Here is a 27,924-nt window from a genome sequence, read left to right as displayed (position 1 = left end):
GAGCACAGATAAAACATCCCCATTTCAAAGCCCCACCTGTGTCAAACCTGTGTAGCTATGTCCACACTACTAGAATAGATTTCTCTTGGTTTCCATGGTTCTCAGAAACCTATTGCATGGGGCTGCTCTACGATTATATTTACATAGTGCTCACCTTTCCTTAATATGGCCCCGACTCTGGCAGTAATGAAAATAAAACTGTCAACAAGATTACAGGGGAATTTCTCATTAAAGGGAGAAAGTGAAAGTAGATGGAAGCAAGTACTGAAATAATTCAGTCTGTAATTCACAAAGCAATCTGCAGTCTGACTGATTTCTTTACCTTTCTGTTTCTTTCCTGTCCACTAAAAACACCATTTTGGATCTTATTAATTTCACGCTGGTGCTTTACAAGAAAGTTTCTGGCAAACTCACCGTGTAAGAAAATTTTATTCAATGCCATCACCATTCAACTACTGTGGAAGTAGCATAGAAATGGAGCCAGCAAACATGAGATTAAAACTCTCTGTAGCAGAAAGGAAAAACAAATACCAACCATGATTTACTTAAATGAGGTGGCCCTTGATTGCATCTGTGAGATGTTGGATAGCATTGTAGAGCTATTGCGAGTGCAGCCGATTCCAACTGAGATAGTTTAGTATGAAACAAATGGCAACAGAGATTAGGCACTATTCCCTCATATATATACAGTTCTCCAAACCACAATTAAACACAAATGCCCCATCCTCGCACATGTCCTGGGAGAAGAAAACAGATTTTAGTATATAGGATGCTCCATTGAGCAGAAACTCCTAAAAAGATCACGTTCTTTATTGCAGTAACACTGGAACCCAGATGGAGTGTTGCACAATTTCACCATCTACAGAGATCACAACTTTTTTACATCACCCCATTAATATTTTTTCTGCCACAACTACCCAGGCACTGCCGAGATGGTGGCAGGCTCTGACTCATGGGGATGAACACACTCTGGATCTGCCATTTGAACCAGGGGCTCAGATCCAAACGAGGGATGGCTATTACTTCTTTGTGATAACCTGGCCATTTTCTCCTCTGATTGGGATCCAGCTGCATCCATCTTGATGGTGGAAGCAACTTATGAAGACAGGCTCATTTTCAGAAGCCAGTCTCTACTAGCAAGTTGCTGAGGTGGATGTTCTGATGGGCGATTCCATTAAGAGCTTGGCAGGATTATGATTTCTAATACCCAACTGTTTTATCTTCTATGGTAGAGTTCCCTAAATACTGTCTACCACCTTTGTCTTCAGAGGTCAACAGGTGCAGATGACCTGTGACACACCGAGTGAGAAGGGAGTTTGCTAGAGCACAGATAGCAAAGGACTAGCCCTACCCAGTCCAACCCAAGGCAACACAGAAGCAAAGAAAACTGTTTCCATCATAGCATAACTACTCTGCATGGTTGACAAGGGCAGAATTGTACACAATAGGCTAAATTTTAACTGCTAAAAGCTATACTTTACACTGGAATTGAATAAAGCAGTGGGACAAAAACAAGACAGAGACCTGATCAATGACTGCCAGCAAAGGGGGCAGAACTTACACAAGCATTTGCATGTGTATAACACAAATGAAATTTTGGGTGTTAGATCCAGGGCTGCTCCTGGGTGCCCTGGCAGTTGTCATGGCCAAAGGAGTGCTTTTCCATCCATGTCCAGCAAGACGCATGAAAGTCTGTACTGATGCATAATTAGCAGGAACACTGCCACCTCAAGGTTAGATTGCTACAATGATTTTTCCTTGGGACCATTTCAAAGGTGAAGCTACTACAGAAGGCTGCAATTCCCTTGTCACAAATGTGCACATCAGGCCAATACTCCTATGTGCATGGTCTTTCAATGAGCTTCTGGTATTTAAGATGCACTTACACAAAGTGATTTGAGATTAGTTACCCCAGAAACCTGTCAGGGTAGGGAGGCTGCTGGGAAAGCATCCTTTAAGAGTGAGTTACCAGGGTCTAGATTTCTCCAGGACAAGGGGACAGCGAGTGTGTTTGAAAAATTTCAGCACTCTCACTGAGTACTGTTCCCACTGTGATTATTACTGCTCTAGCTCCATTCAACATTTCTCAGACCTACCCGAGATTCACAGATCCTCTTCAGATCTTTTCCAGGGTAGTAGCTGAAGTAAAAAGGACAATCCTTATAACAAGCCCTCTTCATTAGACACTTCTCATAATTACATTATCTTAATTTCTACTTCTCTGGATGGTCAAATCTGCTACTGATCTTATTCAAATGACCTGCACTTCAGTTAAGTTAAATCCACTATCCAATACTCTACAAATATCCAGGAGTGTCATTTTGTTTCTATCACAAACTAGTTTGGTACTTCTGTTAAAGGTCCATTTAGCCAAAGACTTTTGTATGAATCCCGGCCTCCTTCCTACCGGCTGTCCGATGATCGTGCAGCGGCTGAAGAGCTATTTGGAAAGGGTGTTGCAATCAATGTTATTTGAAGCTCTGCTGTTACTGGTGAAGAAACAGATGCACTAATTTCATTCTCAAATGAAAAAGAAAAAGAAATGAAACTTGATCAAAAATATTTTTTTTTTCCAAAACAAAATACACAAAAAAATCCACATAAAGACAAATTCTACATTGGTTGTTACAGAGAGCAACTGGCTGCTTGAGAGTCTAAACCTTTTCTGCAATTCTTGACCTGAGAACACATGGGTAAGTTCCTCTTGTGCTAAAAGAAATAACTACACAGACCCAGGACCTAATTTCCAACTGGATTTGCAGTCACAGGAATTCCTGACTGGCTTGGCAGTAAGAGGCTCTGTATACATAAACACTGGGGCAAAGAGGGAGAAGGGGATCTGTGAATCAGTGAAAAGAGAATAGGTGTCTCTTTCAAGTGGGCCATGAGGGGGAAGGGGAAAGGGGATGCCCTTAAAGTGGCTTCTGGCTCAGTCTTTTCAGTGTCTACTGCTACAGACTACGAAGATATCTTGGTCCCAGAAACAACACCACCACAAACGCACCTATGATCTCATTGCTCTCTTATCCTGGCAGCTTGCAATCTTCCTTACATGCTAGCAGCCTGTTGTGGTGTGGGCACCCCAGGTGTAGCTTGGCGAGGCAAAGTATACATTGCCCCAAGAAACTGGTCTGCAATGCGACCTGCTTCTCTCAGTCCACTCAGAAGAGCACCATGGACAGTTGCAGGGTAGTTACGAATGGTATGTTCTCCTGCAAAGAACAGGCGAGGAATTGGCTAGGAAGGAAAAAGAAAGCACATTGTGTTAAAATTTGTACAGGTTTTTTCAGAAATACTTTTTTTTTCCTGCAGAACCACTTTAAAATAATCATCTCTATATAGCTCAAGGCTGTTTTATGCACAATTTATTATCTCTACCTATCAGAAGTTTTAAGCTTTCCTGCAACAAATGCAATTTCCCCAAAGAGAAATCCTCATGCATCTCCAAACCCACAAACTCTCTCAAAATTTCTCTCTCTCAGCATGGGAAAACTTTCTTGCTACTTCTAGATAGCTCGGCAAGAGTTCAAAGAGAAAGATTATTACTGAAAGCTTTAAGAGCCAAAAATTGGGCAGGAGAGGGAACAGAGAATCCCATTTTTAAAAGCTGGTTGAACATTTCTATAATATCATAAATCAGGGGTAGGCAACCCCCAGCCCAGGTGCCAGAGCATGGCATGCAAAGGCATTTTGTCTGGCACATGCACCTCAAGACGGACAGCAGGGAAGGTGCGGGGCTGTGCTGCCACAAGGATCAGCCCCTTTGCAGCTCCCCCACCATGCACCCCTGACCCTCCAACATCTTACAAGTTGAGGTTGCGGGTGTTTTTGGCAGTCTGCCCAACAATGTTGCTGACCCCTGTCATAAATAGCACTTTTTCCCCCATTCAGGCTAGGTCCATAGGAGAATATTTTCAAATAACATTACTGTATATGCTTCCTGACATTACAGATATGACCACAGAAACAAATAATGGAACTAATCTTCTGTTGCAAAGAACTCAGAAACAAAACAGGTAAGAATATTTTTGACACTATGACTTCCCATTTGAAATGTATGCTGTCGGCACATTTAACAGTGCTAATACTGAGCAGTACCCTTAAAAGGATCTCATAGCACCTTGGTTGAGAATCAATGCTTTACAGGATCAGTAAGAGACTTCCGTTTAAATGGAAGATTTGGAAACACAAATCCTTTGTTTTTTACTGTAATAGTATTAACAGAATCAAACAGCAAAATATTTTGACGGTATAGTTCCCAGCCAAAAACGGAGGTTTATGCAGTTTTGCTGAAGTTTGCAACAGAATAAATTATTGAAACAAATCAATTCCAATCATTTCACTAGGATATTTCATTTAGACTTGTATTTACTAGATATAAAATACAGTAAAATGCTAAATATATTTTTTACATTATCAAAATGAAATATCTCACATTTCTGAGTCAAAGTCTCTTAGAGGAATAAAGTCTGAAATTTTCAATGTTTGTTGCAATTTGGAACAAAAAGATGTTTTTAGGTGCTGGGATTTCCTGTGGGACAAATTCCATTTTCCAACCAGTTCTAGGCATTATCTGGAGATAATAATTTAATACTCCTATTTCTCAAATACCTTTTAAAACGCATAGTCTCTTAAAATCTCATACAAGTCAATCCTAATAGAATTTTTACAGCCTCACCTGGGGAGCACCTGGAATGGCTGGACCAGGAGTAATTGGCTGAGCCATCAAATCATAATCATTTCCAGAAGATCCAGCTGCTACATAGGAATAGGACCCTCGGGCCCATGGGTCAGCGCGCCAGCGGGACACCACAGTCTCTTTGGGCTGAAACAAGAAAAAGTTCCATTACAGATGACACTGAAAGCATTTATGATACCAAATTTATGAACAGATTACAAAGGGGAAAAAAAAGCATGAGACCCCCTAAGAGTTGTTTCTTTTTATTTGTGAGTATTTTTTAATGCAGAGAAAATAAAGTTCTTTGAAATATGTTGTTCATAAGTACACTCCACTATAGATAGGCATAAGCTCAGACATTTTGCTTAGAGGTATCCATATGGCACTGTGCACCACGGTCCCAGAGTGGTTACATACTTCCTACTCTTGAGTTTACTCAGGATACAATCAGCAGAGTACCCTGGTTCGGGAAGGAAAGCTTGGTAAGAGCGGGGTGTGGAGGGCTGCAGAAAAATTGAGCAGTAATCTCCACACAATGCTGGCTCATTCCAGGGAAGAGTTAAAGTGTGCTTTATTATCTCCCGGTCTCCAAGAGCAAGGTACTTCTACTTCAAGATGTGCTCATGTAGCTGTGTTCTGATGTTTAAAGACAACCCCCATTTCTCAAAGTTTTCTTCATAGTTTGTGCAGCCTCTCCACCAGGCCAGGTCTACATGCAGCACCATTTCCTCAAGCATTAGGTCAGCACAAGCTACAGGGCTTCCCACAGCCACAGCAAAGAGCAATTTGCTTTAAACAATATGTAGAATTATATCCTTGAGAATTGTGACAGCCTGCAGGTTTGAGGTAAATTATGGCCGCCTGACTTTTCCCAGCCCTCTGAGAAAATCTGGAGAGGGTCCCATGGAAGTCCAAGTGAATGGTGCCCTCTCCTCTCCAAGTAGATCCCATCCCATGAGGTCAAAAAAGGTGCTCAAGTGTGACAAACAGACATGGATCTCAATCCCAGAGCTTTTTGACATACGTACTTAGTCTCAGGAGCCTGGATCAAACATGAAGAGATTCTGGAGTTATAATGCAAAAACGTGTATGGAGGAGCTGTAACTTATCAAGCTGGACAAATTTAACTAGGATTTATTTGCTTCTCGGGGCCAGCATCTGCAGTGGTTGCTGCTCCTTGTGCTATTGCTGAGGTCCCAAGGGCACTGTCTGAGACTGGAGCTCTGTGAGTCACCAGACTAAGGCAGAAGGGAAAGATCCAGGAAAAGATGCTGGCAGACCTGGTTGCAGATAGGAGAGCAATTGCTGCAGAAGTATGGTGCTTCTGCAAGAGAGAATGGGCATACACCCTCCTAAAAGCACTGCTAAGGCAAAAAAGGTCTTGAAGCTCAGGCATATGTGAACCCACAGTGGAAAAGGCATATGGACAACAGGCCAAAAGAGGATAGGAGATCAGATCAGGAGATATACCAGCAGATACATTTAGGAGAAAAACAGTACAGATATTTTTCACAGAAGGGGAGGGTGCTTTATAACCAAAATCAGATAGATGATTTGCAAATAATTTTTCACCTCTTCAGAACTCTCTCTCCAGAGCTGTGACTGCACACCGCGTGCACAAAAAGCCAACTTTGTGCACTTTAAGATGCAACAGTTTCAGCAGAAAGGGCAAGAAACTACCTTCAGTTGTGATTGAAAAGATAGAAGAAGCTCTTTGAGTCTTGTGAGGGACTTTAGGATCCTTGGTCAATACGATCAGATCAATGTTTTCCCAGTTTTAGAACAAAGGTGGCACAGTATGACCCCCATCTCATTTTTAAAATAGAGGACAAATTATGGAATATGATTATCATATAAAAACGGAGCTGGAAGAGACCTCAGGAAGTCATCTGAGTCCAACCCCATACCCAAGGCAGGATCATCCCTGTCTAAACCTTTCCAGGCAAATGATTCTTTTAATCTTGCAATTAAATTTTTTCAGTGAAAGATGACATTTATAAGGCTCTGGCAATCTGAAAATATCTAGCTTGCTTAAACAAACTTGAAGTTATTCTCTCCCTATACTAGGCAGAGTTCCTACCCCTTATCACTGATGCTGAATGTGCTTGTCACCTGACAGAGTGATCCTTTTTGTGAAGAACAAAAGAAAAGAAGATTGACGTAAGAGAGGCTGCAGCACTTCAGCCTTTTCTACACTGCCCGTTACTAGCTTCCCTTCTCTTCAGTAAGGGATTTCTATTTGCCCTGGTTTTCCTCTTGCTTCTAATGTATTTATAGAATTTTTTTTTTGGTTATCTTTTATGTTCCCTGTTAGCTGTAAATATTCCTGATTTTGTCCCTCTACACTCGTAGTACTCCACTTTTTGGGGTTTAGTATTTTAGTCAAGTTGCAAAAAAGGAATCTTACAGAAAGTGCCAAGTCATTGAAAAGCTTGTGATCTATTCAACTAGATATCCTGCTATGCTTCCTATCCTTAATATCTTTTAAAGGAACTTCTTCCCTTAAGTTTTGCCTCTCATGGGATCCTGCCTACCAGTTCCACGTTTGTTAAACTTTGCTTTTCTGAAGACCAGTGTTTTATTGTACTGCTTGTCTCTGTTTCCTTAGGATCATGAAATATATGATGACTGTGAACACCATCACTCAAGGCATCTTCTACCTTCAGATTCCACCAGTGTTTCCTTATTAGTGAAAAAGCAAATAGAGACTCTCTCTCCATAACTGGACTCTACCATATATAGCAAAAAGTTTTCCCCAACATAATCTAAGAATTTGCAGAACCAATATATTTAGACATATGATCATTTAAATATTAATAACTTATTATTAACATTAAATTAAAAGCATGGATGTAGTGTTAGGTCTTCTCTAAAGGCATTAACAGTTTGTTACTTCTTCATAAAAGTTCCCTGAAGGAAGCCCAAAGATAAAATGCCAAAGTTAAATGCATCGTGTCATTCTAGTTTACATATAGATTTAAGGCTGGTCAGATTACAAGTAGCACTGGCAATGGAATAATTCAAAATCCATCTAAAGCCCTAGTCTCTCTGTCATTTTGCAGGACCACCATTGCTTTGATAGGTGCATTCCATAAATTAATCTGATACAACAATAGTTGGCACTCTTGGATTCCTTGGAGGCAAAGCATCATGCCAACCATGGTGTAAGCACCACACTCAGACGGATAACATTATCACTTAATACAGACTGTGATGTTCTAAAAAAGCAAAGAAGGATATGGACAGACGTACTACCTGTGGGACAGCACTACTGCCAAATATGCCTTTTAGAATCGCCAGACAGCGCCCAACAATGACATCATCGCTGATGTTTTCCATGATTCCAGCTGCTTCTCCAGCCACTAATGCTAAAAGAATTGGAGCTAAGGAGAAAAGAACAAGGCATCAATACTCAACATATTGGCAATACAATACAGCAGTATTGGGATGGGGTAGTAGAGCATTAATTCAGTAATGTATATCATCATAAGGCAAATACTTCACTTGGAAAAAAAGAAAAAAAGATTTAATGAAAAGGAACACTTTAAGGACACTTCTCAGTTGGGGCAGTTTGAAGGATTAGATTACTAAAATCATCGTGTATTATCTGTTCAGTAGGAATGATCAAATAGGGATGTTTGTATTAGGATTTTATAAGGAACAGCATTAGGCTGGAAAATATTTGGTAAAATTTGAGGATGACAGATAGACAAAGCAATCTGTATTACTTGGTAAGCTAGGTCCAAAAGTCTTTTATTAAGTCTTCTTCACAGTGGAGGACAGTTGTCTTCTGTGACTGCCTTATCTGTAGATCCAAACATGGCTGACAAGACCAATCCAAGACTGGCAGACTCTGCTGCAACTCAAGCACGTGTTTCCGTGCTGGGTGGTGGCTCTGGATTCTCGATTCAATCTGCAACATGCTGTTTCTGCCGCTCCCGCCCTTCCGTTTCCTGTTGTCGTCATAAGGTTTCAAAGCACTGAGATCCTTGCAGCAGATTCTTCCTCCATTCAGGGCAGTACTGGGTGATAGTCTCCCACGAGTTTATCAATGTTGCATTTTTTCAAGCTGGCCTTAAGGACATCCTTGAAGTGCTTTCTCTGCCCCTCCTCCGAAGCTTATGCTTTGACTGAGCTTGGAGAATAAAATTTACTCCAGACTTCTGAAGCCAGACATCTAGATGATGTGGCCAGCCCTGCAAAGTTCATGTTGGATGGTCATTGCCTCGATGCTCATGGTGTTCGTTTGCGAGAGGATGCTAATGTTGGTGCATCTGTCTTCCCACTTGATTTGAAGGATCGTTCACAGGCAGCGTTGATGGCACTTCAACAACCTGAGGTGTCTCCTGTATGTTATCCATGGCTCAGCTCCATACGGTAAAGCAGGGATCACAACTGCTTGATAAACCATGATCTTGGTTTCAGATTAGATGTCGTGATCTTTCAACATCTGTTTCCTTAGGTGTCTGAAGGCTGCACTTGCACATTTGAGGAGATGCTGGATTTATTTTGGCATCATCATACAATGACGAGATGGCTTCCACGAGAAATGGCTTCTGAGGTACAGGAAATACGGAACATTCTCAAGAATCTCACTGTGAATCTGAGTTACAGGAGCTGGGGATTGCTTAGCTTGTTGATGGAGGACCTTAGTTTTCTGAATGCTAAGTGCAAATCCCATTTTCTTGTAGGCCTTGGTAAAGATGCTGACAATTGCCTGAAGGTCTGCTTCCAAGTGACCACACATTACAGCATCATCAGCATGCTGGAGCTCAATTTTATTAGTACAGTCAAATACAAAATGCAGAACTGTGTCCTAAAAAGAAGTGACTCCAAAACTAACTGTCATAGAGAAAAAGCAATTCAACAGCTAAGCTTCTAGTGCAATGCTATGACAAAAAGAGCTAATGTGATCCTTTATGTATAAATGGAAATATTGGGAAGGATTACAGCAGTGATTTAACCTCTATCAGTTTCACTAAAGCTATGCAAAATGTGTCCTGTTCTGGTCTCTAGATTTAAAAGAAGGAAGGAGTCAGTTGACCTGTATTCTATATCCAGCTCTGTTCCTGACTTGTGACTGTTGGCAAGTCACTGCTCCTTTCTACTGTAGACTGCTCATTTAGAACATGGAAATAGCAATCTTCTGTAATTTACAGATAAGGAAGTAGCATCTATAAAGTGATCCTTCCAAGTTCTGCTACTGTGTAGAAGCGAACATGATAAAACTTAACAGCCAACATAGTTACCTTTGTAGAGATTCCAGAAAAGGAAAAGTTCTCCTCTGCTGGCAGTAGTGCTGCCAACATGTCCAAACAAATTGACACTTGGATCCCAGAAGACACGGTCAAAACACAACACCACCTATAAAAAAGATGAAGGCTCAAGCATTAGGAAGACCCAAAACAGAATGCAATTATCCTCTACACAAATTTCAGCAGTGAAAGCTTAGAATTGGTTTAAAACTCAGCTTTTACAAAACACTTTGTATACACTGCACGTCATATGGAAGCACCCAAGGCAGTCTGAAAATTCGCTACATAGAAAGATTAGTTCATCCACTGCTAAAACATGGCAATTGTAGACCAGTCCACAACTACCACACACTAGCTGAGATGAGGTATGGAGAGCTCCTTATTTCAATTCTTTGTTCAAATAGCTCTTTGCATATATTTCTCAGAGTAAGGACCTAGGAAGAAAAGGAAGTGGAAGCAGACTGTTTCTCCCCAATGCAACACATTTTAGAACCTGTTTATTGTACTCTTGCATTTCCTCCTTCTGTGCCAAGTCACCTTGTTCAGGTTGCCAAATCCCATCCTCTGCACTGCAGACGTTTTCCACTCAGGAAGAGGAGGCACAAACTGTACAGCAGGTGGCTGTTGTTTCAGCACTCCCAAGGGAAGAGTGCACAGGACAGCATCACATTTATAAATAAAAGTCTGACTAGTAGAGCGGGTGTTCACAGCTATCACTTCACATCCTGGAAAAGGAGGGGGAAAAATAGAGGTTCATTCACTTACTAGTCCTGTGAGAGAAACAGTGTATGATCTTGCAACGAAGAAAAACATATGCAGACCCTTAACTGGAACCAGAACAGGTTGCATAGACAACATCAACTCCACCATTATTTTAACTTTTAAGTACTTGAATTCACAACATTAACCTTATTGACCAAAATTAGAATACCTGTAATACCCTTCAGAACTGTGCCTACTGATACTATGCAAATACTCTTCATGAATTTTTTTGCCCCAGAGTTTTGCCAGTCCAGACAAACTTATTTCATCTTACTAGAAAAGGTGACAGGAACCCAAAGGAAACTGAAGGCAGGGAATAGCTTGCATAGTGCCATGACACAGGAAGATATTTCACTAACAACTTTTTGTGTTGGTTGGACAGTGCAAAATGCAGGAGAACAGCATTAGCCTGCCAAAATATTCAGGCAAGAAGCTTCCAAAATACTGCTATCTTGGTTTCCTTTAATTCTCTCCAATTAGCTTGTTTTCTGGTTGCTGTCTCTTCCTATGAAAATGTTCTCACGGTAACTTAGACTGAGCTCTGAAGAAATCACAGGATTCTTCTATTTTTTTCTCCTCATTTAGTCATTTTTTGTATTATTGCAGCACTTATCAGCTTCAGCCTTGGGTCAAGATTCCTTTGTGCTGGATGCTATACAAACACTGAATGATCCTGTCATGCTTTTGCTCCCAGTTACACTGTGGTGCCATTCTATTTCCAAACGCAAGCTTTGGAAAGAGAGCATTAAGGTTGTAACAAATCAGTAATTCAAGGTAAAATACATTACAGAGATGGCTCAAAACCATGCATTTTAAATCCAAGAAAATCAAATATGCTTTAATTTTAAAAACTGTTTCATTAAAGAATCCAAACAGCCCCAATTTTAGTGTATAGCAACACCATGACATAACAAGATAAGCAAGTCATTTTAGTGTGTGCAATCCCAAACTAAACTATACAGTTTTTTTAACGACACATTAGACTGACTCTCTTCCTCTCCCATTGAGTCACTAAAATGTAGAACATAATGAGCCAACTTTACGCTTGGTACACTGCGCTGCATCACCATGTCCTTTGCAACTGGATTTTGACACATGATCATTAATACCAGCCGAGAACACTGATGATGGCTTAAGGCTCACAAGGTAGAAATGGGTTAGATGAAGAGATCTTATTTCTAATAGAAGAGTTGACAGGTACCAGTTTTTTGCAATCAACTAACACCTTCAATCAGTAAAATGCAGGTGACTGTAGTTACCAGAAGGGCCACACTGATCAAAAGGGCAAACAATCCACAAGAAAAGGGAATCTCCTAAGAGCATCCCCAAAGAACCAGAGCAGGCCAAGGAGGAGTTTCATCAAGAGAATTTATCCATTTGGCAGATGATCTAAAAGCTACACACAGATGTGTTTTCACAGATCATTTAACACAACTGCCATATCAAAGACTTTGAAACTACAGGATTCACCCTCCCTCAAGGGACAGAATACTGATAAAGAGGGATTATACACTGTCCATCTTGACAAAGATGTAGCACTGATTCTGCAGCTGTGCAAACTTTGGACTCCTTTCCTCCATTACTTGTTCCATCAACCACAAAAGCACCCCAGATCCAGAGATACAGGAGCAATATCCTTGAAGCCTTTGGAGCACAAATAAGCATTTGTGCTAACCCTTCTTTAACCTGGCTTCAAGGTTAGGATGTATGATGGTGAGATCATCAGATGATCTTACCAGGCACTGCTTTTCTGGGCGACTCTGTACTCATAGTGTAAGAAGCACATGAAACCTGTTACCTGGCAACTGTCAAATGATAATGTTACTCTGTGGAGCAACTTCTCAGGTTAGGTTTCGTTTACCTGAAGCTGTGTAGCGAACCTGTCGAACTGCTGTGTTTAACTTAATGTCCAACCCTTCTGCTAAGGCAACAGGCACACAAGAATATCCATTCCTCACAGTCAAATGACTGCCTGTGAATTCGAAGTCATCATCCTGAAATGAAAATATAAAAAGTAATTATAACTAAGTCATATCAATCAATGAAGGGATAAATGAATGGGCACAGTAACCCGTTTGGTATAAATACCAGAACTTTTTCAGGTAAAAGTGATGTTCCCTACAGCAAATTAAAAAATATTAACTATGGAAAGACCATGTGTATGTTAACAGAGCCATATGAAACACCATCAGTAAAAATGTACAGACCTCTGTAATTCTCCAAAAGAAATACTGGAAAAAAGAGTTGAAGGGATAACACTGAGGTGCATCCTATTTAAAACTTAGAAATGACTGATATTACACAGAAATAGAAGTTATGAATTGGCTACCTGGTCCCAGTGCTTCAGTGAGAGTGTAGACAGAGGCGTTGCATTAGCAAATTCTAAATTAGCAAAATGCCAGTCAAGTATCTGCCTGTCCCTTGAGGATAGATACACGTCACTAGAAAACAAATAGTAAAAGAAAGTTTGACTTTGTAGCGACTGAAATTCTGCAAACATTTTTCTCTCAAAGGATGCAGGTAGATCCTACTTCCAAAGATCATGACTTTCTACCTGAAAACAGCACTTCTGGAAATAAGTATGGTGAAACAAGGATTAATATCAAGCTATTTAACCAATGTAGGAGTAGACAGAAAATATAATACATCTTCAGTTAAATTGCAGCCACAGCAGACTTCCCCTCTGTGATAAATAGTTACACACATTACTTTAATTCCAGTCTAGGACCAACAGCCCAACTAACTTTTGTACACACTAAAAATGGTTCAAGACCCTGTGCATCTTTCTAATATTTTAAATTGTAAGTCTGATAAGAGTGCATAGTTGTCGATAATACATTTTTAAAAGAGAGAACAGGGTGCATTGATCCAAACATTTTTGGAACTATTTGTCGACAGAATGTGTTCAAACTAAAGTATAAACTTCTTTGTATTCCCAGACAAAACACATGGAAATGGAGGAAAAGATAGAGACTATAAATCACATGTACCCAAAATTACTAACATAGGGGTACTGCAATTATTCACAAACTAAGAACTGGAAGTACAGAAAATGTTCACATTTAAATCTCAACTAAAATTCAAACCTAATCGAGGGAAAAAAATGCAAATTTTCAGAACCCTAACAACCTGGATCATGTCCTATAACAACAGCATATCATTTCCACACAAATTAAAACTTGCAAACATTTTAGTGTTCCTGGTCCTAAATTAAACTGATTTGTGTTTTATTCATTTCTGTTGCATGATTAAGGGGCAGTTCTGCCTCCTTCTAACTCCCTTCGCATTTTGATTATTCCTTCTCTCCTCTTTAAAGAGCAGATTTGGAACACTATAAATTTTGAGATTAATGGCATATAAGCTTCTCCAAACACATACTTATGACCCCAGTCCTATAAAGAACAACGAGAGAGGTCTGCTATTTAAAGAAGAGTGGCAATTCTATTCAGACTGCACTCAATATTTTTCAGCTTCTATAGGAGAAAATTAAGTTATTTTAGTCCATTTTACTTATCTGCAGTGATATAGAAAGTCTTCATATACAAAATATATATGAGGTATGAAACAGTTTTAATTCAGGACTATAGAAGGTACGATCCAGATGCTCAAAGGATTTTAGCTGCTTGCCACTGCTGAAGATTTATGTACATGAACAGCAGCTTTAAGGAGCTGAGCCCAAGTTCTTTTATTTCTCTGTTTGTTCAGCACTTCAAAATGTGATCATAAACAGGAAATCATCGTTGAGCAGATACACTAGATGGGTCCAGCAGGGATTGACTCTTGGTCCTATACTATTTAAACAACCCAAAGAAAACTTAATTAAAACTACTGATAAAATTTGCAAATGACAAAAGACTAGAGAAGTAGAAAAGAATGAAAAGAATGGGTAACTGATGCAAGAGCAATCCAAAGCAGTGGGTAAATTAGACCCATAGCACATACGGTTTGCTTAATATGGCCCAAAGTAGTAGTAATATATAATCGACAAAGAATAAAGGCCATGTTTACCATGTGGGTGATTATCCTAGGAAATAGTGATACTGGAAGGAAAAGGAGATAAAGATGCAGGTTCACAGTGGATAACCAAAAGGGATGCATGAAGAAGAAGATATCAAGTAGGATGAATGCGGTTATATTACATATGCACCTTGGACTTGTGACTGCTGCTGGATACTACATCCAGCATTTATATAAACAATTCAAGGGACACTTTTATAATTTGTAGTGTTTTAGAAGAAAAGCTGAGGAATCTGTACAGCATGATGCCAAAAAGCATCTACACGTACCAATATTCGGGAATTTTCATTAATGGGTATTGCAAGGATTTTTATTCAAAGGTTTAAGTCAGGCCACTAGTTACAGCCGGGGTAACCATATCAATGGGACACCCCACTGGAGAAAGACTTTTAATGTTTTATTAGTCACTGGTAAAATTGGAGAACACTGATTTTCTGAAACTGAGGACACTCAACCTTCATGCAACTGCATCCAGCTAACAAAGTATAATACAAGACCACTAAATATTATTTCTGCAAAAAAGGTGCAACCTAAATGGAAGTTACTGTCTTTCCCAAATCTTCTCAATCTAGTAAAACCAAAATTACCCATCCCCCCACCAGCTGATGTTTTTTTTTTTACCTTGGTGGATTAGCCTCAAGTTCTTGGAGTTTCTCTTCCAGCTTGCCCTGCGTTTCAGCTAATTCATCATACTCCTAAAAAAAATTAAGCAGATTCAGAGCAGATATTAGTCACGATTTTTTCTTCAAAGTATAACAAGCAATAACTGAAGTTTATACTGCAAACCTGTTGCATTACAAAAGGTCACTTTCGCAACAGCTCAATGACAGAGGTATGTTCTGGATGCATTATCCCACACATAAAACTGAACCAACCCCACCCCCCACTATTTTAACGAAATATAAAAAAATATTTAAAAACTCCCAAGTTGGGAAAATTAAATTTATTAACATTTTATATTACAGTAGCGCCCGTTATTACTTATAATATAGGACCCCCAAAACATTGATCAGAATAAGGTTTGAGCCAATTCCTAATGAAGCCAGCAGAAAGACTAAAAGGCATGTTTTGCTTCTGCAATACCCATTTATGCAGTAAAATACATAGACCAATATAGAAATGTTTACATTCCTGGAATCTTAGCATATCAAACAATAAAAAAAAACCCCCAAAATCCATTAAAATCAGAGAATGTCAGGGATTCTCCTTTAGACTTTGTGGAGTGAGATAGTATATGGTTCTCCTAGCTATTGGAACTGGACAATTTTGCATGGGACGTACTTTAACCAAATAATATAGTGCTAGCCTCCTAGCATATTAGTAAACGGTCTCTGTTGGAAAACCTGTAGAACCATAAAACAAAGAGCCAGGACTCAAGTGATTAGATACGAGAAGCAGATGACTTCAGGAGCCTTTGGATTCTGCCAAGCAACAGAACTGGGTCTAGGAATCAAGGCAACCAACCCAAGCAGGTAGCACCAAAAGAGCACTATCAAAAGAAACTACTCATCCAACTGAAGAAGCAAAGTTGCCATAAACAGAGCTCTGTTTGGGGCAGATGTCTTCATAACCACAAGTTTCGTATATGTTGTTCAATTACAGACATTTTGGCCTCGCGGGATAGGCACTTCTCCATAAAACCATACTTTTTCCAGAAAATCATCTCATCATCTAGTAGTAAGATCCAGTGCCAAAGCTGAACTGTAATCTAAGCGAAGAACGGCATTTTGTGCCCAAAAGCCTGTCCGATACCTCTTCCCAACTATCCAGCTGGTCTAATAAAAGATATCACAAAAAGCTCTTAGCTCAATGCTTTGCTATTAGGGCTGTGCGAAGCTTCAGTTACTGATTCAATTCGGAGGAGATTCAGCGGCCAAATCTCCAAATCAAATCAGGAGACCCGTTAATCTCTCCGAATTGAATCGGAAGCCTTCAAATAGATTTGGAGAGATTAGATGATTTGGCTATAGACACAGGTTTATATGTTTTTTCTAGGTACCTTGAGGTACCAGGCGTGGCTTGTGAAGGGCGAGATGCTGGGGCGGACAGAGCATCCCACGGGAGCGTGGGGAGTCCCCCACATGCTCAGCGGTGGACCTGGAAGTAGATGCACAGCACTGCCGGGTCCGCTGTGGAGTGCACGGAGGACCCCACATGCAAGCACCGGACGGCCAGGGTTGGTGCTGTTCCAGATTCCTAGGTCGGGGAGTATTTTTCAACCTCCGCCTCGGGGGGGGGGGGGGGGGAGGGGAGAGGAGGAGGGTCTGCCACCAATCACGCAGGGGACACCCCCCACTCCCATGGGATGCTCCATTTGCCCCAGCATCACAGCGTTCACAAGCTGCGCCTGGTAACTCGAGATATGTAGAAAAAACATATAAAGCTGTGTCTATGTCCAATTTGCTGATTCTCCGAATCAGAACTGAATCTTCAGATTCGGTCAAATCAAAATCGGGACTGATTCGAATCAGCAAATCGAATCACTGCCCCCTGAATCGGGCCGAATCCCAATCAAATACTGCCTGCTTCGCACACCCCTATTTACTATGTCTGTCCCCCAGCCTGAAATTCCAGATCCTGAAGCGAGAGGGTGCCCTTGAGGGCTGTGCAAAGCTTTGGACCCTGATTCGATTCGGTGGAGATTTGGCCCGATTTGGTGGCCGAATTTCCGAATCTGAGGAGCCTTTAATCTCTCCAAATTGAATCGGAACCCTCTGAATTGATTCGGAGAGATTTGGAATGATTCGGACATAGAGACAGCTTTAAATGCTTTTTCTACATATCTCTAGGTAGCAAGGGATCGTGAATGCTGCAATGCTTGGGCGCATAGAGTGTTCCACAGAAGCATAGGGGGCTCCCCAGCGTGCTTGGCAGCAGACTTGGAAGTGGACCAGAAACACTTCCAGTCCAGCTCCGGGCCTGCCGGGGAGCACGCTGGGCCCCCCCACGCCCAGCCTGGTGACTGGTGCCTCGAGTCTGGAGGGGGCCCTGGGGTCCCTCTGTGGCCGACTGCCGAGCCGGGGAGGCACAGGGGGGCCCCCAGCATACTCCCCGGCAGACCCGGAAGTGGACTGGAAGTACTTCTGGTCCACTTCCGGGTTTGCAGCTGAGCATGTGGAGCCCCCCCGCAATCCTGTGGCATACTCCATGTGCCCCAGCACTGCAGTGATCACAAGCTGTGCCTGCTAACTCAAGGTATGTAGAGAAAACATTTAAACTGCATCTATGTCTGAATCGCTGCTATGTCTGAATCAGCATCGAATCCTCAGATTCGGATTCGGCCAAGTTGAATCAGAGACAGTAATCCGAATCAACGAATCTAATCAGTCCCCGATTCGGGCCAAATCCAAATCCCAATCAAATAGGGCCCGCTTGGCACACCCCTAGTGCCCAGGCTCTTCTATTACTGCTTTACAGAAGGCTCTAACCCAACATCACCACAGGCATGCATATTTCAAAGCATAATTTGGAAAAAAAAAAATTAGTTGCTTGTTCAGCTTGTAGGGAGAAATAGTTTGTGGGCAGAAAGCTATTTAGTTATGGCATCCTGTACCTTGCAGAGCGCAGTGAGATCTCTGTGCTTGCTCTTTACAAGGAACTCCGCAGTAATATCCCGAGGTGGTTTTACTTCAGATGCCTCCTTGTACTGTTGATGGAGCTCTCTAATCTTCTCTTTTAAATTCACCATCTAAAGTTGGGCAGGGGAAGGGAGAAAATCTTTCATGTCATTTAATGTACAAATGAAAATTCACTTCATACCAGCTGCATCTCGGGATATTGCTGACACTTCCTTTCTGTTAAAGGAGATATGAAATCTTTACTCCATCGAAATCCCACTTGAACAGAGGCAGGCAAAATACAGCCCACAGGCCAGATCTGGCCTGCCAAGCACTTTCATCCAGCCCACGGTGCCCCCCAATAAACTGTCTCCCACCCAGCCCTTCTGCCCACGAACATGGGAGCAAGGCACCCACGCATACGCACACCCTGCAACATACCCTACTGTGCCTCGTTCCCACCCTCATGGGAGGAAGAGCCTCCCCTTGCTGCAATGTGCAGCGCTGGCTGAAGCCACACACTGCCGGGGCACCAGCGCCGGGCATGAGCACCCTGAGTGCCCCCACCTGCTGCTGCGTCATGGGATGGGGGGGACTGCAGGGGTCCCCACACCCTTCCACCCTCCCCCACACCCCACAAACGCCACACATGCACACCTTGCCCCCACAACCCCCCCGCTACATACCCTATGCCCCCCCACACAGCCAAAGCCTCTCACAACCCTTCCCCACCCCCCAACCATCCTAGCACACAATATACAAAACTAAGAATTTATTGTTGAGTTATTATGCAATCCCCTCTACATAGAGTATGCAAACACAAGTCATGGCAAAAATACTTTTTGTAATAAAATTGAACTACATTGTAGTAGAAATTTGACTTTTAGTGTATGATTCGGTTTCTCTCTGGTTCTAAAATGGCAAGCCCCCTTCCCAAAAGGAGCATTTCTAGAGGACATGGGGAGGGACTGCCAGTGACAAAGGTTAGGGGTGCGACTTCTGGTCCCAAGGTGGCAACCAGGGGGTGGGGCAACTGTTGAGGGGAGGGGCTACCCATGCAGCCCTTGAAAGCTCAGCAAACCCCGTTAAGCAGCCCTCCACCCAAAATAATTGCCTGCCCCTGCTCTTGAAGAATCGCTCGTGCCAGGTTGCTAACCAATATAGCTATATCAAGTAACCACTTCTTCTAAACATTGTTTACTTGTCTGAAAGAACCTCAGTAATGGGGAGCAGGGCTGCGGGGTGGAAGAGAAGTGGGAAATAAAAGTCTCTCTCAAATGTTTGGAAAGCCCCTGCTCAACAAAACAACAGTAGTTTCCCCAGGGCTTGCCTGCCACAATACTGAGTGTCAATGTGAGCCAGTATCACTTTAAAATAGAATAGAATAGTTCTTCTGGTAATTTCATGTTTCAATATCCAGTTTTTTCCCCCAGACAATTTAAATACAATTATTAAGGGAAATTCCTGATACTAGTTTTTCCTGAAAGATCTTAGGAAGTCACTACCAAAAGTTAAGAAAAGGACACAAATAATAGTTGATCCATGTCTACCAGGAAGGGATAAGGCCTGACCTTGTTAAGAAGATCTTTTAACTCCTCCTGAGTTTTTACTATTTTTTTCCAGTGTTCGATCTGTTCATCCTTCACATGCTTCTCTTGCAATCTAGAAAACAGGAATAGAAATCAAGGATTCTTTCACTGGGAAATCCCAGCATTACCAGAAAAAAATAACCATCCCATCTGAGTTAGAATCTCTACCACTGAAGAGTAAGGACACTTACTGTATGACAACCTCCAAAGCCTGACCTAAGGAGACAGGCTTGTTATTAAGAACATTGAAGTCCAACTGATGACTGAGATAGGAGGTGGCTTCAAGCAACCGATTGAACTCCTGTTCCACCATTTCATCTTTCTCTTTAGGAACCTAAAAGTCAAAAAAGGCAATGGATTTGTCTTTGCAGTTAAAAAAAAAATGCACAGTGCACTAAAGCTCCAAATTATGAAAGCGTAAGGTGGAGCCTAGCAGATATCCAACTGGGTTTGTTAGAACTGAAATCCTAAAAAAAGTTAGAGCAATGATACTTCGATTTTATCTTCTATTGTTGAGTCAATATCGTTACCACATAGGCTTAATTAAAATAAAACCAGCTGCCTCAAGTACCTTCTCTTCAAATCAGAGTGCTACGTAGCGATAAATAAGGCAGGGTGCAGATCCACATGCTAATGTCACAAAGACATTACTATCTTGATCTAGGGTGATACTTTGTTTAAAAGCTTTTGTGGGCTACATACATGGATAAAGATGAGGAGAGGTATGATCAACTGCATCACACTTTTCAGAACAGATACTGCCAGCTCTTCAGGATGAGCTACTGTTCGTCCCCATTTGTGAGATTCAATCAACCCACTGAAGCTTCCTGAAAATAGTCTCCAGTGGGACTACTCTCCTTCCTCCTTTCCACCCACATAAGACTTCAACTATTACATTTCCCCTATCTTACCATCCCTGCCTTTTGTGGTAACAAGGTCATTTGGATTCCTCAGGCAAAAAGTGACAATCCCTTTAAAAAAATTCCAAGGGGAAAAAAATGTCTAGACTTACAGCTTGTCCATTAGCTTCATAAAGCGGACATTTTTGTTTGATCTTGGCCAGTTCCATGTTCACTTGTTTGCTGACCACAGCCATTGGATTCCCTCCTGCAAAAGGTCTGGTGTTAGATCCAAAATGAATGCAAAAAGTAAAAAGCTGTCCACAAAACCAATTCCAAAGCCAATAACAAATTCAATGCGCCTTTATATTAATGCAGAATGTCTTTCAATAAACAAGTAAAAACATTCAAATGTTGTGAAGATTTTCTCATGGCACCTCTTACCATAAGAGCCACCTCTTCCTAGCATTCAAGGGAAGAACTATAGGTAGGAAAATCTGATAAGTAAAAAAATCATCTCCAAGATGGCAGCAACAAGCAGGGCAGACTTGCAAGTTGATGGACTCAGGGATGCATAGATTAAAGAGCAGTGCAAAAAAACCCTGAAGGACAGAGGGAAGTTACAGCTTATAATACAGTTGGTTATATGGCAGAAAACTTGGTACATTTAGTTAGTGTGCCAAGAAGAGAAACAAATCCCAGAATCAGTACAAATGAACAATTCAAACCACCACAATGATTTGGGGAGTTACTACTTTCTGGCTCTGGATCAAAAATACTGACCAATTATAATGCACTAAAAGCAACATCATTTGCTCTCTATCAACCTCGGATTCACACTTTTCGTTTCCTGTTGCTGTGAATACCACATTGCTGAAAAGCTATGGGTCAAGAAACCACTGGTTAACATGATTTAAGAGTCAGAACAGAATGAGATCAGGAAAAAGAAGAGTCTTCTATCTAGATCACACCTACATTTCCAGTGAACTGACTCCAATTACAGTGAAGACTACTTATCCTTCATCAGGGCATCATCACTATCCTTCATCATTGTGTGTTTGTTTGTTCATTCTTTTCTTTATTTTTTAAAATTAGAAAAACTCACCCAGACCTGTTACCACCATGGCTCCTAGATCAGCAACATAATTGCCTTTGCGAAATGTAGCAACTCTTCCTCCTACACGATCCTGTTAAAATTAAAATATACAATCAGCTATTTTATTCAGTTCAGATAAGTGATAAGATACTGTAACAACAAAACTGCTCTGAAAATCGTTATTCTGAAAAAACCCTACATACAAAGAGGGCTATCACAGCTACACTGAAGCTCTACCGTAAGTTTCTGAGCAAGTCTTCATTATATGAACTCACAGGTTCTCAACCCAGTCATACGAGTTTATGAAAACAAGCTTCTCAATCTCATTTAAAAAAAATGTTATGGGCATAGGGCAAACATGCATCTAGAGCACAATACAGAAAAGAACAATCCTCCAATGATGTGGATTGGGCTAGACTCCCATTCCAAATTTCAAGGACTAAATTGCTATTTTAAAGGTTATGTTTCAGAATGTAGCTGGCACAACCTAAAGATATTATAAATAAAATAAAATATTGTATGTGCATGCATGTGTGTCTACACATGCATACCATAGCAGTTTTCTGTACTGATAATCGTCTCAGTACCACCCCCACCAAAGTGCTTTAACCGCTGAAAATAAAACAAACTTTATATCTATTAATAGGTCCTCTCATAGATGAGATAATTATCAATACAAAAGATGACTATAGTAGAACTGATACTTGAGAGAGTTGGATCCCTAAGCCCACTGATGATACGTGAACTGAGGCGTAGATCACCACAACAAAAATGTGTGTTGGACCAGAGGTCTCCCAGCTGTCTGATGAGGCTTTTCGGGCAAAGGACACCACCTTGCCAATCAGATGCACAGGGATCTGGCTCTGCTCCCGCTGACCAAAGAAGTAGCACCCTTTGAAGTAAACGCCACAGCAAGCAGCAGAGAAGCTGCTTAATTCATCACAAATTGAGTTGCAAACCATCCCTATACCAAATCCAGTAAATTCCTGTAAATTAACGTCTGTAATATTTAATCAGTGATTTGGAAGAAAATATGTAGTTACTAGTGATAACCTGCAGATAGCAAAGGATAGTGGATAATAAAGACAGATCACTGATAAACTAAAACTGGACAAAATCCAACTGCAAAACCATGCATGTTGGGAGTGGGAGGAAAATGGAGGTCACCCAGAACTGGAGAATAGTTTGGAGAATGTGACTCATAAGAGACTCATGAGTTATTGCAAGTCAAGTGAAGAGGAACATCCTCGTGGAAAGGTGACAAGAGCATTATCCTTGAATACATAAAAACATGAAATATTAAGTAAGATAATAGTATGTCTGCTGTTAAAACTGAACAAACTTCAGATAAACAAGGAAGTGATTCATGGTCTAAAGAGCTCAGTGCATTAAGCTTAGCATAAACGTTTAAGAGATTATTTGATAATGCTAAATACCTACTTAAGGGCATTAACCTAGCAAAGGCATAACAAGAGGCAACAGCTAAAAGTCAAAGTTTAAACTGGAAAAAAGATTTAATGTGTGCAGTGAGTGAAATCAACTTTTAACATTTATCAGGGTTTGTTTTTTATTAGCAGGAATTTATGGTTTTATGAATCATATCCATCTCTCTCTTTTTTAAGGAGATGCACCCTGGTTCACAAATTGGAATACGTGCATGAATCACTGGATAAAATTCCATCAATTGCATTAACAGGATTTTAGAGGTTTTCAAATGACCTTAAAGGCTATTCATCAATGAAGTAGCAAGAACCAGCAAGAAGAGAAGAAATGAACATATAACAAAGAAATGGCTACAAACTGAACATGTTTAGACAGAAAAAAATTTCAAGGACTAAATTGCTATTTTAAAGGTTATGTTTCAGAATGTAGCTGGCACAACCTAAAGATATTATAAATAAAATAAAATATTGTATGTGCATGCATGTGTGTCTACACATGCATACCATAGCAGTTTTCTGTACTGATAATCGTCTCAGTACCACCCCCACCAAAGTGCTTTAACCGCTGAAAATAAAACAAACTTTATATCTATTAATAGGTCCTCTCATAGATGAGATAATTATCAATACAAAAGATGACTATAGTAGAACTGATACTTGAGAGAGTTGGATCCCTAAGCCCACTGATGATACGTGAACTGAGGCGTAGATCACCACAACAAAAATGTGTGTTGGACCAGAGGTCTCCCAGCTGTCTGATGAGGCTTTTCGGGCAAAGGACACCACCTTGCCAATCAGATGCACAGGGATCTGGCTCTGCTCCCGCTGACCAAAGAAGTAGCACCCTTTGAAGTAAACGCCACAGCAAGCAGCAGAGAAGCTGCTTAATTCATCACAAATTGAGTTGCAAACCATCCCTATACCAAATCCAGTAAATTCCTGTAAATTAACGTCTGTAATATTTAATCAGTGATTTGGAAGAAAATATGTAGTTACTAGTGATAACCTGCAGATAGCAAAGGATAGTGGATAATAAAGACAGATCACTGATAAACTAAAACTGGACAAAATCCAACTGCAAAACCATGCATGTTGGGAGTGGGAGGAAAATGGAGGTCACCCAGAACTGGAGAATAGTTTGGAGAATGTGACTCATAAGAGACTCATGAGTTATTGCAAGTCAAGTGAAGAGGAACATCCTCGTGGAAAGGTGACAAGAGCATTATCCTTGAATACATAAAAACATGAAATATTAAGTAAGATAATAGTATGTCTGCTGTTAAAACTGAACAAACTTCAGATAAACAAGGAAGTGATTCATGGTCTAAAGAGCTCAGTGCATTAAGCTTAGCATAAACGTTTAAGAGATTATTTGATAATGCTAAATACCTACTTAAGGGCATTAACCTAGCAAAGGCATAACAAGAGGCAACAGCTAAAAGTCAAAGTTTAAACTGGAAAAAAGATTTAATGTGTGCAGTGAGTGAAATCAACTTTTAACATTTATCAGGGTTTGTTTTTTATTAGCAGGAATTTATGGTTTTATGAATCATATCCATCTCTCTCTTTTTTAAGGAGATGCACCCTGGTTCACAAATTGGAATACGTGCATGAATCACTGGATAAAATTCCATCAATTGCATTAACAGGATTTTAGAGGTTTTCAAATGACCTTAAAGGCTATTCATCAATGAAGTAGCAAGAACCAGCAAGAAGAGAAGAAATGAACATATAACAAAGAAATGGCTACAAACTGAACATGTTTAGACAGAAAAGTAGGGGAAAAAAAGATTTCTAACTACAGTAAAATCTCCGTTATCTGGCAAGACTGGGGAATGTCGGGTGCTGGTTATGTAAAAATACAGGATATCTAAAATTTCAGGAGTGGGGGAAGGGGGCTGTACACAGTGGCAGCAGTAGCGGGGCAGGGTGGTTGCACACAGCAGTGGTGCGTGTTGATTGCATGGGGCAGCGGCACAGGGTGATGGATGATGGTGGCATGGTGCTGGTTAATAGAGTATTCCAGCTAGCAGAATGCTGGATAACAGGGATTTTATCCTGGTATCAGACAAATGCATTTTAGAATGGATTTCCAAGCAAAGTGGTGGGGGAAAAAATCTGAATTTAAAAGGATGAGAGGATGGTGTTAGGCGAGGAGTTTTTGGTTCAGTGAGTGAGATGTGTTTCTATGAAGCACCATCAGATTGAAGTTCAAACTAACAGGAAACACATCAAACCAGCTGGCTTGAGTGAAGATTGAGCTTAAGTGCATATTAAGCAGTTTTACCACCTGAAAAAAAAGTCACACTCCACGGTGTTAAGATGGCACATAATGGGTTCAGGTGAAAGGCCAAGCCTTACACCAAAAAAAGGTCTCTGAAGAAGGGAAGGATCTGAACACAAGTTCACCACTGGTAACAGTGACTTTCACAAAATCCATCATTTTTTGTGGTTCAACCTCAGTGAGAGAGGGAAACGGAAGTATCTGCAGCTCAGACAAAATGAAGGCAAATACAACATGCACATTCCACATACCTGGGTCTGGTGCCACAGAACTACCTTGCATTGAAGCAAGAACGAAACTGGTTCACTTAAGCTGAATTTCACAAAGGATATGACCAAACTGCTGGATCCAGGGTTTTCTTTCCAAAGGAAAGCTTTCCTAACCCAAGCTTATCTAGCTAAAGTTACATGGAAGATTACGTTATCTTCACTGTAGGACAAAACTCTCTCTTTTCAAAGTATGGGACTTTTAGTATTGCCTTGATAGTTCTATGAAACTGCAGCATGTAGCTGCTTTATTCTATACAGATTGCTGGAAAATGTAAAGGAATAAACAAGATGTCCAGAGTCACTGGACTCTGAGATAAAACTCTTTTAATGAAAAAATGCATCCAACTGCCAAAGACTTGCCTCTCACGATCATGGAGAAAGGGGGAAGATGTTAAGGACTTTCCTAATTATATTCTTGTGCCTGGTCAAACAGGAGACAGCATAGGCTGTAGCCCTGCTACAAAAGGCCAGAAAAATGGCAGCAGCATAATCTTAAGAGGCAGGGGCTGATGCCCTAAGTGGAGAAAAAAAATATATATTTCTGCTTCTGAGGTAAAGGGAATCTAGCCACATACCGGCCCATCTAGATCACCACTGGCCATTCATATGGTTTTACCAGTTCTTTCAGGGTGCTCCCCATATAAATGTGTAATTAGTTCTGGTTACTGGCTAAATTTAACTGAATTCTCTTTGAACAGCAAGTCCATACCCTGGCTTCCAGAACGGTGACATCCATCCCAAAACTCTGCAATTGACGAGCAGCTGCCAAGCCAGACACTCCAGATCCTATAATGATCACTTTTCCAGTCTTCTTGGCTAGAGAGATGAAAGCAAAAATTAAGAAGGGCAAACATACATCGTTACAGGCCCAAGAGTCTAAATTCAAATCGAGCCCTGAAGTTCTCAAGTAAGAAATCAGCTATTTAATTTCTTAATTGCTAAGTATAACATTCTTGTAACTAGGTAATATTCAGCGCTTGGGATGCAGATATACACAAAGTGATTGTTACCGAGTAATTTGCCCCAGATTTCACTCTAATAAATTTACTCTGTATTAAAGAGGGGACACATGATCAGCTCTTCCAAGCTACCTGTCTGCAGCAGGCACTATTACACCTATACCTGCCAGCACCCTAGGTCACAGAGAAGCCAGCCTGCGTTGAGTAAACAGATACTGGGAATGAATAAAATCGATTATGGCAGCAGACATCATGCATTCTGTATAGAAGCACTCCTTCACTACAATGCCCTCACTTCCTGTTTCTTCAAGGCACAATTTTACCCAGGAAATGTGATTTATTATGCAACAGAACTGTGCTTCATGTGTCCACTCCCACTTGCATTACACAGTCAAGCCAATTTACTACATAGCATGTGTCATCTGTCTGCACCCTCAGTAAACAGCAGAGGTTAACTGGGAATTTCAGGTAAACTACGGCGAAAGTTAACAGCAGCTACTTGAACAGAGCTTCTACACTGACTGTTCATGAAAGGCCAAATGCTCCACAAGTACTTGACCATCTGGCCTTGCATGAATGTGACTAAGTCTGCTCCTTAATAAAGTTCACATACACTAAGATTTATAGTGCTCTGAGGTCGTGTTGGGGGAGCTAAATTTCTACAGTGCTGCTCCCCTCCCATTAATCATTTACCAATTGTCAACTATGGAACCTTTCATGCTGTCACTGAACTGTTATTAAAATGCTAAATAAAACACTGCAAGGGGAAAAAATGGAAAAAGAGACAAACAAGCCTTAGAGCACAATTGTCAAACTCAGGAGACAGGGGCACGGTCTAAGGGTTTGCATACACAGAATGCACTGCTTTAAATATCAGTAATAAATGGAGGAGGCAGGCAGGAGATTTTGCAGGCTGATCACCGTCACGGTTTTCATGTTTTTTTGCAGCAAGACCCCCCCCATGCCACTGACTGGCCAAGGATGGCAGCCCCGCCCCACGCTGCTGATTGGCTGAGAGGGCTGCCATTCATGTGGTTCTGCCCCTTGATGCTGATTGGTAGAGGTGGGCAAGGCTACACAACAGGCAGCCCACTCGGTTGATCAGCATCAGAGAGGAGGGGGCAATCATCATCTCGGCTCCCTCTGTGCGCCAGCGGTTGTGAAAACTGCTGGCTCC

The 27,924-nt window shown here is 41.0% G+C and overlaps 1 protein-coding gene across 1 annotated transcript in view; it reads right to left on the bottom strand.

Annotated features, from left to right (window-relative positions):
* Positions 1–789: 789 nt before the first annotated feature.
* The window catches only part of KDM1A (lysine demethylase 1A), a 53,346-nt gene continuing 26,211 nt past the window's right edge, over positions 790–27,924 (bottom strand). Inside the window, exons 6-19 of the mRNA XM_014524738.2 lie at positions 26,498–26,604; positions 21,803–21,884; positions 20,871–20,965; positions 20,050–20,192; positions 19,841–19,931; positions 18,266–18,400; positions 15,334–15,407; positions 13,025–13,136; positions 12,557–12,689; positions 10,471–10,658; positions 9,928–10,042; positions 7,934–8,061; positions 4,679–4,825; positions 790–3,237 (exon numbers count right to left, since the gene is read on the bottom strand). Coding sequence (XP_014380224.1) covers positions 3,049–3,237; positions 4,679–4,825; positions 7,934–8,061; positions 9,928–10,042; positions 10,471–10,658; positions 12,557–12,689; positions 13,025–13,136; positions 15,334–15,407; positions 18,266–18,400; positions 19,841–19,931; positions 20,050–20,192; positions 20,871–20,965; positions 21,803–21,884; positions 26,498–26,604 — 1,739 coding nt within the window. The 3' untranslated portion in view covers positions 790–3,048. The remainder of the gene's footprint in view (positions 3,238–4,678; positions 4,826–7,933; positions 8,062–9,927; positions 10,043–10,470; positions 10,659–12,556; positions 12,690–13,024; positions 13,137–15,333; positions 15,408–18,265; positions 18,401–19,840; positions 19,932–20,049; positions 20,193–20,870; positions 20,966–21,802; positions 21,885–26,497; positions 26,605–27,924) is intronic.

This window comes from Alligator sinensis, unplaced genomic scaffold (assembly GCF_000455745.1).
Source record: "Alligator sinensis unplaced genomic scaffold, ASM45574v1 scaffold800_1, whole genome shotgun sequence".
Taxonomy (NCBI): domain Eukaryota; kingdom Metazoa; phylum Chordata; order Crocodylia; family Alligatoridae; genus Alligator; species Alligator sinensis.
The sequence above is the reverse complement of the archived record's forward strand: the minus strand, read 5'-3'. Positions and strand labels throughout refer to the sequence as shown.